Here is a 15009-nt window from a genome sequence, read left to right as displayed (position 1 = left end):
ATTGATCATACACCATACAAGATGACTTGCACCAATGTTGCAATCATCGGCGCAGGTCTGTCTGGTCTGACTCTTGCACTCGCCCTACAAAAGCAAGGAATTCCATGTACCATCTACGAGTCACGTAACGCCTAACTCGACATTGGCGGCGCCATCATGCTTTCGCCCAACGCACTGCGCATTCTCGATGCAGTGGATATCTACAAGTCAATCAAGCCTCTTGGCTTCGAGTTTACAAGTCTTCACTTCTACACCGACCAGCCGCTGGACTCGTACGAATTCGGAGACCATCAGAAGTACGGGTACGATGCCTTGCGCATCTACCGCTACGAATTGATCGACGCCCTTGTATCAACCGTCAAAGAGAAGCAAATACCTGTCGAATATGGCAAGAAATTGGTCAAAGTACTCTCCGAGACCGAGACAAGCGTCACATGGGAATTCGAAGACGGCACAACCAGCCATGCAGCTTGTCTCGTCGGAGCAGACGGTATCCACTCGCGAGTCCGGAAATACCTGTACCCCAACCTAGAGCCCCGCTTCACCAATGCAGTAGGCGTCAGCCGCCGTTCCAACAAAGCAGCTTGTCATTCCGGAGCCGTACGATCTGCCCTTGACGATCATGAACCCGAAGCATGGCGCCTTCGTCATCGCTCCACAACTCATAGAAGGTTCGGAGGTTCTAATCGGCAAACAGAAGCGCGCCGGTGACCTCGATCGCGATGGATGGAACAAGCTGTTGAATGATAAGCAATGGTGTGTGCATTTCCTGCGCGACGGAGCGGAGGATTTCCCTGAAATCGTGCAGACAGCGGTATTAAACATCCCGTTGAACAAGATTAATCTTTGGCCATTCTATGTCGTGCCGAAGCTTGACACATGGACTTCCAAGCATTCGCGTGTCGTGATACTTGGTGACGCGGCGCATGCCATTCCACCGACGGCGGGACAGGGTGAATCAGGCCTTTGAGGATGTTTACACGTATGCTTTGATTCTCGCGAAGTGCCGGGAGAAGACCCTTGAGCATGGGCTTAAAATCTGGCAGCAGGAGAGACAAGGGCGTGTCGATCGGGTGTTGGAGCTCAATGCGCAGATTGATGCGCGAAGGCTGCCGAGAGGATCGACGCAGGTGGTCCCAGAGTTAGAGGTTAAGCCTTTTGATCTGGAGTGGCTGTATGCTCCTAGCTTTGAACAAATGGTCGATGGGTGGTTGGAGCAGGACTTCACCGCTTAGTTATGTCTTATTCTCTTGTTCCGAAAGTTTGCTACCATTCTGGATGCCACAATTTGTTCGAAATTAGCTCTCGATTGTCTTTTGCGTATCACGAGCATCTATTATAAATACAAAGGTATTTCCTCTCCTTTTGGTATCGAACCCTTGCATCCCTTTCCTTGTAATGGAAGCCGCGTGTGAGGCTAGTCATCCACCGGGCCATCATTCGACCTCGACGGCCATATACAATTTTCGTGAAGAGATAATGTTGGATCATCTGCTCGAAATTGCGCTCTCATCTGCGCTGCCCTGTATGCTGTCCATGTGTCCGTGTCTCCCCCTTCTCTCATATCGAAGATACTCTTGAAGCCGAAGTAGATTCCGATATCTCAAGTCCCTCATATACTGCTTCTGCTCAATTTGCATTTCTGCCTCTTGAGGCGTATCTTGGAAGCCATTGGAAGCGAGGTAAGCGATCGAGTAAGCAATGAAAAGTGCGACAACGCAGCCGACAATAATGGCGAGGACCCAGACGGAGTAGTCACTCATTTTGATTCTGTGAAATAGACCTCGTCAGTTGAGAAACAAAGAGTAAAAAAAGTTAAAAGAAGCAAACCTCACAGGTAATAAAAATTGCTGTCGATTTCTAGGCCAAAAGAAGTTCAATTGTTGAGAACTCCGCGGGTGAAAAAAAATGTCTCCAGAAGCAGAAGACCAGTACTTAAAGCGATAGGATCAAACACCAAGTTGCCCGAACACCCAATTACTCGGACCTCATATGCTGGTTCTACTATCCAATTCCATTTTTACCTTTCCATTCTCCATCGTTTCAGCTGCTGCATCTGACGGAGTATATTTAGCTCGTTTCCACTAGCTCATCGACCAATCAACGGCCGTCTGCGGCAGGAACGAAAAACCTATGACGTCAATAACCCGAGCAGGCCAATCAGAGGCCTGATTGGCAACCCGTACTAATAGTCCCGTAGCATACCCACACCGCTTCGGGTGTTGGTCCGCCGGGGCCCAACGCAAATTTGGATCCCAACACACATCTTGAAGCTATTCACACCCATTGTTCCCTCCACACCTATAAATATCCCTTATCAAATTGATATCCAGGCGTCATTGGTATCCTACTTGGTGTCCCCGTATCTTCAACTTGGTCCGTAGCTGAATCAGGGGTTAAAAATAAGCTTGGAGGCGCCACCTTCTTCCCTTTCCGAACACTCGCCGCATGCTCCTTGTCCTTTTTTACTGAAGTCCGTCGTCTCGCATCCTTTGTGGTTATAGCACCGAATTTGCCGACATACCTCTGTGATTTGCGAGCATTTGAAGGCATAGGCGGCAGCTGGTGCTGAATAGTAGACTTTAGAAGGCTGATCTCCTCTGCCATCTGGATAACATAGCGGGAAAGCCGATCGATCTGCTGGCTGGCATTCGGGTTAATACCCTCACGCTCAGCTATCCTGGATATCTTCCCTTGTGTGCGGCGTGCCTGGGTTGCAGATATAGGCGGGGAACTGGGTAAACTAGATGATTGTTGCGGCGGTGGAGTATCCCCAGTAGGCCAATGAAGCTCTGGCGTAGGTGATCTTGCAGCCTCGAGGCGTTCAATGACTATAGCTGGATTAAAAGGATAAATGCCACGGTCTGCGAATACCTTCCGAATAGTGCGCGACTTTAATGCCTGCTCCCGTATGCCAGTGATCTCGCGGAAGAAGACGCTAATATCCTTTGCATCCCTACCCCACTGCGCGAGAGCATTATTCTTAGCGCGGAATCTCTCTTTTAAGGCTCGAAATGGGCTTCCATCGAGAGGCTGGACGATATGCGTGGTATGCGGAGGGAAGACGAAGGCGATAATATTCCATTGTTCGCAAAGGTGAAGGAATTCCCATGTAAGATGCGAGCCATGACCATCGAAAAGTAATAACCTCTGACCACCACGGGCGCGGTCATAGGTATGTTGCTGGAAGAAGCGAAGCCAATCAACCGCAAGGATATCATTCGAATATCCAGATGGCGATACTGCAATTCGTGATTCATCTGAGAGGGTTGCGCTATCATACCATCGCTCGAGGTGGACGACACCTGGTGCAATAAAATATGGCTCCATAAGCCATCCATCAGCTGCAACACACTCAATTCCAGTCAGGAGATCACCTCTTTCGCTTGAGAATAGCCTCGTGCGATGCTTATTGCGGCTAATAACCTTTTGAGGCTTTCCCTGACCAAGCTGGAAGCCAGTCTCATCGAAATTATAGATATTCGATGGCGGAATACGCTTCACGAATGGCTCAAGACGATCATACCAGGCTTGTAGGATACTAATATCCTCAGCCTCGACCCTTGCCTTCTCCGCTGGCTTTTGTTTCACCCAATGAAGGCTATCAGGTAGGCGCTTAATAAAGTCATACACCCACGTCTTGTTGACTGGTGCTCCCCCATCTCTCTCGATTATCGCATTCGCACTCGCTTTAACCATACGCGCGGTAGGTGGAACGTGGAGACCATCAAGAGTATTGATCCAGCTAATCAATGCTGCTTCTTGCGAGGGATCAAGACGCTTGGTGGTGATGGTACGCTGAGAGCGAGATGGCCGACCGTGGAGACGTGCCCGCAGCCGGGTCATTGGAACGTCGAATTCGCGCGCCAGCGAGGTGATTTTGGCGTTTTTTCGGCATCTGGCGGCTTCGCAAGCGGCCTGGATACGTTGCTCAATGGCTTTATACGAAGGATCCATAGTGGGTGTGGAACAATGGGTGTGAATAGCTTCAAGATGTGTGTTGGGATCCAAATTTGCGTTGGGCCCCGGCGGACCAACACCCGAAGCGGTGTGGGTATGCTACGGGACTATTATTGCCAAAAGACGAGGCAATGCGAGGCTCTGGGTGAATTTGGGTGGTTCGTGCCCCTGAGAGCCCGACGCTTGTGTGCTCTAGTGCTGATAAATTGTACGTTATCTATTCATTCGCGGTGATATTTGTCCAGGGTCCGGTTGAAGGCTAAGATGCGGAAGGACTGGGTCGAGAATCTACGCTAAAAAAACTGCACAGTTGGCCATGTCACGATAATTTTAATACAAATCATCCAGTCAATTGTCCCATGGGTTGGTATCAGTGCCATATGCGAGAGCAAGTATATTCTTGGTCGGCATATGGTACGATGAACTATTTCTTCTTGATAACCAGAACAACACCTTGCATGGCGCCCCGAATAGTCTCCTTGCCCTTCTCCACCCCCGCTGCATGCAAATGTCGCTCAATTGCACGGCGGTATAACCTGACCACGTCTTTCTCGGTACCGACGGCGGCTAGATTCGCCTCGCGCCATCTGGTCACCGGACTCATCGTCCCAATCATCTTCTCAAACATATCCAGCGGTAAATCTGGATTCGAGGCGAAGAAGTTCTCCGCAAGATCCCAGTCTTTCTTGAAGAAATCACACTTGTTGAATCCTGCGACCGGAGGATCTAAAGTCCACGGAAGTGGGAGGCCGGCGTAGCGATCCCGGGTGAGAAGGTTGCCAAACTCGAAATAGGGCCTCAAATACTCAGTCTCAATCTGATCAACTTCAACTTGCATGGCTTCATAATTTGGTACGGAAGGGTGAATACGATTTCCACCACTCGTCCAAATCACGACACTGCCGCCGGGCTTAAGGACGCGAGCAGCACTCGGCCAGAAGCGGGCCAAATCGAACCAATGCGCCGAGTTGGCGGCGGTGATTAGATCGACACTGTTATCTGGAATTGGCGGGGAAACACTCACACCGATATCCTCGGCCGTTGAGACCTCGAAGCGGATGGGCTCGGAGGTCGAGGTGATGCCGCCTAGAGAGCGAGCCGTCGCGATCATGCCATCTGAAGGATCGAGGCCGATGGCGTGGGCAAAGTGGACGCCGAGTGTGCGAGCGACATTGCCTGGTCCGCAGCCTAAGTCGACGAGGGTGTCGAGTTGGCCGCCAGATGCTTTGTGTTGGTCTGGAGAATAAATTGATACAGGGCGGCAGAGTAGTCGGGGCGGAGTTGGGCGTATTCCGTTCCTTGCGCTTTATTGTAGGAGCTAAAGGTTTTCTCCTTCGTGACCGGAGCGGGTGTGGTGGATTGTTCGGACATTGTGAATGTCTTGGATGCTTGTATACTTCCAGATTTAAAGAAAAGAAAAAATAATGGAAGAGTCAATGATGTTGGTGATAGAAATAGTAATCTGACAGCTTCGTGTTGGGGCAAGTATTGCCGCGCTGTGGGGAGGGTCTCAATCAGGAAATGCGGTTGCTGCCGCCAAGACGTCGTGTCACTGAATAGGCAATGCTGAAGCCTTGTGTCTGAACCATCTCCGCGTCGGAACGATTGTATTCCATAGCTTTAGGTCTCTTCAAAATTGAAAATTCTTTGCAATTGCTCAGCTATGATACTATGAGGTAAGGAGGTTGAATATCTGAGTTCTCATGATGACATCGGCCTGCGGAGGGGAAGCTATCATTGCTTGGACTCAGTAAGTGCACCGGCACCAATTGAACCGAAGCTACTCGGCGACGAAAGCTTTACCGTTGGATTTCAAGGCAATAGATTCAATCCAAGATGATTTGACGTCAGAACTCCATCTAGAGTAAGAAAGCGAAGGACCTGTTCTCACATTACTGCAGAAGCCTTCTGCCACCTCTGAAGACCGATCATTTTCCACTAGAAACCGTGACTATACCAATCATTTAGTTGAAACATGTGAAAACATGTTAGCTTCAGGATTGCTCTGCCCAAAATCGGTCTGAGTCATGAAGAATTGCACGTGACATCGTTGGGTACGAATCTCGTTCTGATCGTCCCTGAGTGAGTCACAATGGAGAATGCTCTCATGGAACATTGAAAGCTCACAATAGGCAAAAATCGTGAAAAGCCAGCATTCCAAAATGACTTCATTGTACGACGTTCTCGTCACTGGTTCGGCCGGTCATCTAGGTACGGCTCTCATGCTTAGCTTGCCTTCTCTGGGCTTCAACCCCCTGGGTATCGACATTCTACCCTCCCCCACTACAACAATTGTGGGTTCTGTTAGCGACCGCGAGTTCATTGCCTCCATTTTTGATTCCAACCCCATAAGACACGTCCTCCATGCCGCGACATTGCATAAACCGCACATTTGCAGCCACAGCAAGGAGCAGTTCATCACGACCAACATTGTCGGCACTTTGATTCTGCTAGAAGAGACTTCCAGGTTCAAGACACAAATAGACAGCTTTGTCTTCTTCAGTACAACCAGTGCTTTTGGTATGGCGCTCAGTCCTAAGCCAGGTCACCCCGCTGCTTGGATCGATGAATCTGTTGTGCCCATCCCAAAGAATATTTATGGCGTGACCAAGGTCGCGGCTGAAGACATGTGCGCACTGATACAGAAGCAAACTGGAATGCCCGTTTTAGTCCTCCGTACTAGCCGGTTTTTCCCTGAAGAAGACGATGATGAAGACCGTCGCGCGGCCATGAGCGATGAGAACCTGAAGGCTTTGGAGCTAACCTACCGCAGATGCGACATTGAAGATGTTGTAAGCGCATCAGTCTGTGCAATGAGAAGAGCCAAGGATGTTCGATGGGGAAATTATATTATAAGCGCTCCACCGCCTTTCGACAATGACAAGCACACTCTGGAGGCTTTGGAGAGGAACCCCGCGGAGGTGCTGGAGAAACTCTTCCCTGAGGTGGATGTGGTTTTCAAGGAAAAAGGATGGAAGCATCTTGCCAGGATCGACAGAGTGTACGATTCAAGCAAGGCGGTGAAGGAACTACGGTGGAATCCTAAGTACACATTCGAAAAGACAGTGGAGAGATTGGTACGCGGCGAGCAATGGAAGAGTGACTTGACAACAATGGTCGGTAAGAAAGGTTATCATGCTGTGAGCACTGGGGTGTATACGAAGCGATGAGGGATAGGAATCGCTGGAGGGATCAAGAGCAAGTTGCTGGTTTTATGAGATGGCGAGTGCATACACAGTGAACAGGCGTAAATGGCTCGATCGAATTTCAGATTTGACTAAAGATTTGATCATCTATGCCAGATCGTCATATTCCTCCACGCCACACTTTCTCTCGACTCTTCATTACTATATATTACCAAATTTGACTGGTACGTTATTCAAAATGACTCACTTGGACACTGAAGCCCAGTGCCCTTCTAAGACACGATGCGGCCAAGCAGGTGTTGTACTTGGAGTGACCCAGCACATTAGGTGTGGGCTCGAGGTGAGCCAAGACACCAAGCATGTATGGTTGGGTTTAAATCTTTTTGAGTTCTACTGTAACGTACACAACCCCCAGCGAGCCATGACAGCGGCGGGTAGGAATGAAAAGTCGGAAGGTTGTTAAATCGGCGTGGACCCAAATGAATGAAAGAAGACGCGGAGGTCAATGAACCCTCAGAAGTGAATGGGATAATTAGAAGAAAAAAGTGAAGTAACACATCTGAAAGGATGGCATGTTTGTAGAGCTAGAGATATCTAAAGTGCTTACAAGTATGCCAGGCTTCTTGTACAAGATTCTTCTCAGCCTAGGCATCGTTTCAATGGTTCGTTTTATAGAAAGTGGTTATCAGTATCAAATTTACAGTTTTGAAATCTGGGGATTGAAGTCTCAACCCACACCCAAAAGCGACGACTGGTGCTTCTGCGGTGCACATATGACGAACACCTAGACGACATAAAGGCGGAGACTTTTAAATGCTGATACTTGTGGTACTTGTGGATGTTCAAATTTTGCATCCTGCCCACCTTGAACTTTGATATTGATTACTCATAGCTGACCTAGAAAATATCAGTGACCTTCCAGCCGTGGGTGAAATTTGTCTGTGGTATCTGACCGGAACTGCCCTAAACCCGCGGCTGAGAACACTTTGCATCATGAGGTACCTCGGCCATACAAAATTACGTAAAATATGCTCGATATTCTCCACCAAGTTTGGTATGACTTTCATGTTCATAAGAGGGCCTCGAAATATTGTACCGAAGTCCAATCAACCCGCCTGAAGTAACCTGTTTGAAGTTTGGCATTCGTAGACAAACTTCCCACCACATTTCGGGCAGGTTTTCTATCAGCCGAAGAATGACTCTATGTAACACTATTTGAGGATATCTCGAGGGGTTACCTATTTTCATTAAAAGGAGGTACATGTGACCGCTTAGACCAGACCATATCCCTTTCATCTTCACTTACATATAGGTTTAGTTTAGCCAGTCAATGAGGCGCTGTGAGCTACTCCACGATGGACAAAAGGGACATCAACTATCATCAGGACTTAGACTTTCTTAGCAAAACCAAGCGCATTCAGCCACAAGAATATCGTGGCGACGGTGGGCATCTCCGGGGTCCAAAGTGTAGTCAGCTGGTCCAGCGGCGGCACTCTCCGGTCCAAGAGTGACCATAGCTTCTCCGCATTAACCCAGGTTCCATCAATCTGACTCAGTTGATTGAAAATGCATTATTACAGCACGGGCCTTGTCCCACCGTTCCATCGGGCGTGGTCCATGTGAAGGTCACTTCGTTGGACTTTTTCGGGTACCTTGCTGTTTCCGTGATCGACATGACTTCAGTGAACCAGTGATGGGCATTCAGTTTCTTAGCTCATATTCTATGCAATATAGGTCTCTCGAGGGTTAGATCTGATTTCGTCTATGACGAAAATGTTCGAAGGTGGAGGATTTGCAAAGTCGTAAATCATGAATGACCCGCTCAAGGGTATCGTGTGCTTCAGAATTATTGGATCACTCATCCCCATATATACAATTTAGCAACTTCCTGCGCTGCCGTGTTCGTAGACTATTGATTTGATCCAAACGTTCCGTACCCAATGCCTGTGCCAAACAAAATGAGATGCGTCGCCAGCCATGTAAGTAATAAGAATGCCACGAGTTACAATCGTGTCCCTTGTTCATCATGTCGCATAGTTAAGACTTGAGCTCCTGCTTGACGTATTCGTCATCATTGGAGCCGTTGTGATCACCGCTGCTCTCGCAGTCAGGCTGTCCAACCTGGACGCTGCGCTCCAGTGCCATCTGACGCGCCACCTTGGGAGGATCCCAAATGCTCTTGGATCGGATGAAGATCTCATCTATCTCTTCCAATGAGCAGCCTTTCGTCTCTGGGAAGAAGAAGTAGACCGCGGGTACGATGCAAGCGTTGACGCACGCGAAAACAATGTAATAGCGGCTACCGATCGAGGAGAAGCCGACCGGGGTTACCTCGGCCAGGAGGAAGTTGAAGACCCACACGGTGGCAGTAGAGACGGCGCTGACGGCGGCTCGTACTTGAAGCGGCGCCATCTCCGCAGCGTAAAGGAAGGTCAAGCCAGAATATCCGACGGTGAAGATAAATTGGAAACAGTACAGGGCGATGACAGCCACGATGAGAGCTCCTGTGCTATCAGCAGCGGAATCGGAAGTGCAGCCAGCGAGCAGGGCCATGCAGACGGCCATAGCCCCAGCGCTGTACAACATGAGAGGACGACGACCGAGGCGGTCGATGGTCTGGAAAGCGAGGAATCCTCCAAAGGGTTGCATCAGGCCCATAGCGGCAGCCAAAATGCGGGACTTGACGGCATCCATGCCGAGGTACTGCTGGAAAATGGTGGTGGCGTAGTAGGTGATCAAGTTGACACCGCACATTTGCTGGAACATTTGGCCAGTGGCGGCGAGGTAGGCGCGGTGAAACAGACGTTTCTCGCCGTTGGTGAACATATCCTTCCATGAGGAAGAACCACAGACGGCCAGGGTGGTCTCGATTTGAGCAATGCTGTGTGTAATTTCTTCGCAGTAAGGGTCCAAGTCCTGAAGGGCAGCCATGACGTGGCGCGCTTTCTCCTGCTGTCCGGTCTTGATGAGCCAGCGGGGCGACTCGGGCATAACGGTGATGAAGATCATGGCGATGGCTGAGAGAAGGACTTGGAAAGCCAAAGGAAATCGCCAAGAAACGGAGCTATTCTTGACGAAATAGAAGCCCAGGTCAATCCAAAGGGCCACAGTGACTCCGATCCCGACAAAGATACCATCAGTCACCACGTTAGATCCTCGCTTGTGTGCGGGAGAGATCTCCGATTGCCAGACCGGAACAGTGGCCACATATCCGCCGATACCTGAGACCGAGAACCAGTCTCGCGACAATGAATTGGGCGAATTGGAAAGAAGAAGCCATCAGAATTGCTCCAATGATACCGACAAGGTTGGCGAAGAAGATGACTTTTTTCCGGCCGAGCAGATCACCAAGGTAGACGCATGAGAGGGCACCGAAAATACCGCCGACGGTGTAAAGAGCAATAACCGTGCCTGGAATATTGGTGAATAGTCAGACGGGACATAGGACTGACATCAACATCAGAGTGACTGACCTTGAATTGTTGAGTTTTCCTGCTCCAGAGCTCCCGTAGTGTGGATTGTGTCCATCCGCGGGAACTGGTTGTTAAACGCGTCAAGGGTCAATAGACCACCAGCAACACTCATATTGTATCCATAGCAGGTAAAGGTCGGACACACGACCAGCATCACAGCAGCTCTGAGCAGAGTATTGCCGCGGAGGCCCAAATACGGCTTCAAACCCATGGTTTATGATTTCATTCAAATTGCACACAACAAATGGAAAGAGAGGAATGGAAAAGTGAATCAAGATCGCTGGATGGTGCGATTCGCTTTCTTTTATTGATTCAATAGTTTAATGGTGTAGATAAAGTGGCATTGCTGCGATGACGGGTCTCTAAGTATGGGGTTGAATTTTCGGCTGTCGGCGGTCGCCGTTACACTGTGAACCAGCACATATCAACGAGCCGCCGGGACACGAGCTGTCGCTCTTCCCCCACACATTCTTCCCCAGATGCCGTTGCTTGGCATGCAAGTCCAGACTTAATTTTGCTTTCACCAGGATTATGCTCCAGCTCTATGCCTAAACGACTGCTCGTGGTCTCGGCTTGGAGATCACCAAAGCGTGGTTACAGTCGGTGGCTTCCTCTGTCTCCCCGCCAAATTTCCCCACAAAAAGCTGGCCGGTGGGTCTTCAGATATGAAGGCCTCGGTACACCTGTTCGATGATCATGCATCATAGCGATCGTTCCTGGTCTCAAGGATTGTATCATGTTGCTCTGAAAGCATTCGGAATAATTCTAGCTCTTCTAGAACCTGAACTAAAGTGCAGAGTTCTTTTCCGTAAATCGATGAACCGAACCGGCACTTAAGTTTGAGGCAAAGTTTATCAAAGGCCATTACAGGGATTACTACAAGCCATTACGGACTTGCCGATGTCGCCACGCCCGATTCGGTGATATTGATGCCTCAGGCTGCATACTTTACAACGCCTCCGGTTTTCGGGTTTCCCGATCGGGATGTGTCTGAGGCGTCTCGTTAAACGTGGTAGTGAAGTGAAGTAGTCCCTTTGTGACTCGGTCGGTCATGAGAAGATGATGGTTGGGGTAATCTACAGCCGAGAGATGAATACTTCAACTCTATTCACTGGGAACCGGCGGATGCCGGTGTCTAACAACGTTCCTTTGCCCTATCTCCATCATCTACTGGTTGTTGAATCTATGTCTGCACGTCGGCGTAAGGCGTGTACACATTCATTGAACAGGGAAAGCGCCGGGCGCCATTCTCCAATCCTTTAGGGGGCCAAAAAGGCCACATTGGAGAAGGACCTCGGCGATCTGCCAATGTGTTGAGAGCTCCGAATTTAGTAATCCTCATGATGCAGCGAAATAGTGCAACAACTACAAGGAATCCATTTAAGAGATCATGTGATTTGAAAATTCCCAGTCGAAAAGAAAAAGCTTTTCGGTATTTCTGCATACCTCAGGTCTTTCTAGCTAGCAAGTCTGAACTACGGCCCACCGTAGAGATAGATCCGAACCGGAGCCTCGGATGTATGCAACACACCAAAGGGTATGAAATGACCGGTGCACGATAGCAAGAGCTCCACAAACTACGTTATCTCATAGTATCACGGACATCTTGCCCGATATATTGCAAATTACATTCGTCATCAATTTAGTTACGGGTTTCTATTCATCTACCCGAGGCAGTCCAAATATGTCATACTGCGATGAGCAAGGCTAAAATACTCCCGGCCACTTCCTTGGATTTCGGAGAGTGCCGGTAGCACTTCTTTTAGGCACTTCTGCATAGAGCGTAATTTAGGGTTAGGGGCACTGGTGCAGCTGATTCCTCAGCTACCAATTATCTTCGAGTTTCATGGTGCGACCGTCGTGCTCTAACCTTCGGGGCTGATTTAGGACGTTAACTTGAGTTTAGTCAACGGACTCGACCATTTTATAGACGGAATAGTTCCACTGCTTCCAAAAAACACGAAGGTGGCTTGTTTGGAGTATGAAATGCTTCAAGGCATTACTCTGGTGCTCTCTGGACGATCAAAGGTATAGTCACAGGTGACTCGAAATAGCTGATTGTACACACCGTATAGTTTTGTGTAAGTGCCCGAAGGTCTTTTCAGCAATTTAATATGCATGTGGTAATATGCCCGAACATGAGAACTCTCGGTGTCTCTTCGACAAATCTCACCAAGTCCTCAAGATCAGACACGAGCAAACAATCTTCCTCCTGATTGACATGCTGTGAATGATTGAAAGATTCTTCAAATCACCAGGCTCATTTGGATGTGCAGCAGCAAAGATTCATTTTAGAATGGTCTTGAGGTTGCCGAGCACAGACTCTTGCAGGTCTGGTCTCGAGTAAGGATGTGACGAAACTTCGGACTCTCAAAGAAAGATGGTAAAGCAGACAGGCTGCGGAAAACCCAGTACTATAAATGTGAGTCCTGGCGGCATATGGGAAAGAAATTACAAGAGGGGTGCAAATATCTGAGTGCATCCATTTAAAAGTCCTCTTGAACAGATAAACATAATTAGAACGAAACATTTGCTTCCTGAATGAAATTACATAAACGTATCGTGTCTGAAGGGCCGGCACTTTTTCTCTCAGTCTTTTTCATGATCCATTCTCCACATCTATGAAAGTGGATCTTCAGGCTCGGCGAACTTTGAAATGTCCTCAAACTGTGAATGATTAGGCAGATGTCCAAGAAATATCGAAACCTCAAGCAAAACCTGGTCCAAGAAGTCCGAACGCCTAGATATCCTTTTTGAGAAGGCGGTGAAGCCAAATCAGAGGTTTTGTAGCCTTAGCCACTCCAACACCGAGATAAGCGCGGGCCGAAGACTATCTCTTTTACCTTGTACAAGTGCCAAACTTCCAGGGCCGATGAACTATTCTACACGGATCATGAAACCCTCGACAATTTGTCAACCACATCAAAGACATGGAGCAGCCCCAGTTCGTTTTTTTGAATACAATGGGAGGCTCAAGTCTCTCTCGACCAGCCGTTAAACGAATGAGGGCGCATATCACGAAAAGCAATTTCGCAAAAAGGCGTAGGGCTGTGGGCACGCCACAGAGAGCAATAGAAAATTTGATGACTATACAGGAGAACAATCTACAGCCGTCGGCGTGTAGCAACAAGTCCATGGCCTTCGACGGCGACCGGACTATCCATTTGCACCCCGCACTCACTTGCCCTGAACCAGCTCGCGACCCAAAAGCCTGTACGCACTTTTCCAAAATCTAGGTATATATTTTCTAATTATTTGCAGTGCAAAAGCTACAGAAACTTGTATATCTGGAAGGAATACGCTCTCCAGTTAGCCCAAATGAGGCAGCGTGGTTCAATCTGATTGCGTCAGACCCGGCTTTGATCGAATCGACAATGGCAATAGCTGTGCGACTCTGGTCTCCGGACGAAAATTGGCAGATTGAAGCCTATCAACATTCAGATACAGCTCTTAATCTCATTAAGCGGCGACTAGAATCCGCGGCGACCTCGACCGACGGCGTTCTCGGAGCAGTTGCCACAATGGCGCTCGGTGCTTCCTTGGAGAACGATGACATTGCTTGGAATATTCATATAGATGGCTTGGTCCAGATTTTGAAAGAACGAAAATTACGAAGCACTGACCCGCCGCCACCGTGGCTTTCAGATCTCGTTGTCCTGTCCGTGCTTGCCCAAGACATGTTCCATTTGAATCAATCAGACTGACATCATTGATAGGGACTCGGTCAATGCAGTTTTTGATTTCCCGCGGCTATATCATGAAAGTGTTGTTGAAACCTTGGCAGATTGCAACGATCAAAGAATCTCACGAATAAAAGTAATCTGCGACAGTGTCATCCAAGTACGACAAACAATCAGCTCCCAACACAGCCGGGAGTTGGATTCTGAGTTTATTGCACGAGAGATTGAGGAGCCACTGGCCAATCTCCATCACGAAGTACGAGCACTTCGAGCTGTCGACGACTCATACGTTCAAGCCACTGCACGATCGATGGAACTGGTGCTCTATCTACTTTGGCCTTCTCAATCAGGAGCTCATTTAACACTCCTTGCCAGTGAATTGAAAGATATAATCTGCCAATTTCCATTTCAAGGATGCTCATATATGAACTTGACTTCTTTTCAGCTCATGATTGGAGCTATCGCTGCAAGCGAGAACTCGCCTACAAGAAGATGGTTTGTTGACAGGATGGCTGGGGAAGTTCGAGCGATGCAACTACGTGGCTGGAATGAACCTCTAAGTCTGCTCACGAACCGTAACTTGCCAACTAAGGCCCTCACAGGACGACTTCAAGCTCTGTGGGAAGAATTGTATCATCGAGCCGCTGAGCTCAAGGAGCCCATAACACAGTGATGATGGCATGTCTCTCAATTCAAAAACAATAGAAACCCCTGAAAATGACAACAACTTTAAGATGTTGTGTTTTGTTA

General features: G+C 48.7%; 6 protein-coding genes across 6 annotated transcripts; 3 read left to right on the top strand and 3 right to left on the bottom strand.

Moving 5' to 3' along the window:
• Positions 1-156: 156 nt before the first annotated feature.
• On the top strand, positions 157-1235 carry N7477_006947 (FAD-dependent monooxygenase; the record flags this gene model as incomplete). The annotated part of the gene is made up of 3 exons (XM_056968610.1): positions 157-504; positions 557-904; positions 963-1235. 3 exons carry the CDS (start codon positions 157-159, stop codon positions 1233-1235), a joined length of 969 nt encoding a protein of 322 aa, XP_056821406.1.
• A 3149-nt stretch (positions 1236-4384) lies between these two features.
• Positions 4385-5071, bottom strand: N7477_006946 (putative S-adenosylmethionine-dependent methyltransferase; the record flags this gene model as incomplete). The annotated part of the gene is made up of 1 exon (XM_056968609.1): positions 4385-5071. One exon carries the CDS (start codon positions 5069-5071, stop codon positions 4385-4387), a length of 687 nt encoding a protein of 228 aa, XP_056821405.1.
• A 77-nt stretch (positions 5072-5148) lies between these two features.
• Positions 5149-5331, bottom strand: N7477_006945 (S-adenosyl-L-methionine-dependent methyltransferase; the record flags this gene model as incomplete). Its single annotated transcript, XM_056968608.1, has 1 exon — positions 5149-5331. The coding sequence occupies one exon, from the start codon at positions 5329-5331 to the stop codon at positions 5149-5151; it is 183 nt and encodes a 60-aa protein (XP_056821404.1).
• A 791-nt stretch (positions 5332-6122) lies between these two features.
• On the top strand, positions 6123-7130 carry N7477_006944 (NAD-dependent epimerase/dehydratase family protein; the record flags this gene model as incomplete). The annotated part of the gene is made up of 1 exon (XM_056968607.1): positions 6123-7130. The coding sequence occupies one exon, from the start codon at positions 6123-6125 to the stop codon at positions 7128-7130; it is 1008 nt and encodes a 335-aa protein (XP_056821403.1).
• Positions 7131-9143: 2013 nt separating this feature from the next.
• N7477_006943 (putative MFS sugar transporter) lies at positions 9144-10790 on the bottom strand (the record flags this gene model as incomplete). The annotated part of the gene is made up of 3 exons (XM_056968606.1): positions 9144-10327; positions 10407-10517; positions 10580-10790. The coding sequence occupies 3 exons, from the start codon at positions 10788-10790 to the stop codon at positions 9144-9146; spliced, it is 1506 nt and encodes a 501-aa protein (XP_056821402.1).
• Positions 10791-13509: 2719 nt separating this feature from the next.
• N7477_006942 (uncharacterized protein) lies at positions 13510-14932 on the top strand (the record flags this gene model as incomplete). The annotated part of the gene is made up of 3 exons (XM_056968605.1): positions 13510-13792; positions 13841-14237; positions 14296-14932. 3 exons carry the CDS (start codon positions 13510-13512, stop codon positions 14930-14932), a joined length of 1317 nt encoding a protein of 438 aa, XP_056821401.1.
• Between the last annotated feature and the right edge of the window lie 77 nt (positions 14933-15009).

Source organism: Penicillium maclennaniae, assembly GCF_028827695.1.
Source record: "Penicillium maclennaniae strain IBT 15551 chromosome Unknown utg000006l:1.0-2513246.0:1.0-2515036.0, whole genome shotgun sequence".
Classification (NCBI taxonomy): domain Eukaryota; kingdom Fungi; phylum Ascomycota; class Eurotiomycetes; order Eurotiales; family Aspergillaceae; genus Penicillium; species Penicillium maclennaniae.
Note: the sequence above shows the minus strand (reverse complement) of the source record. Positions and strands in the feature narration are given on the sequence as shown.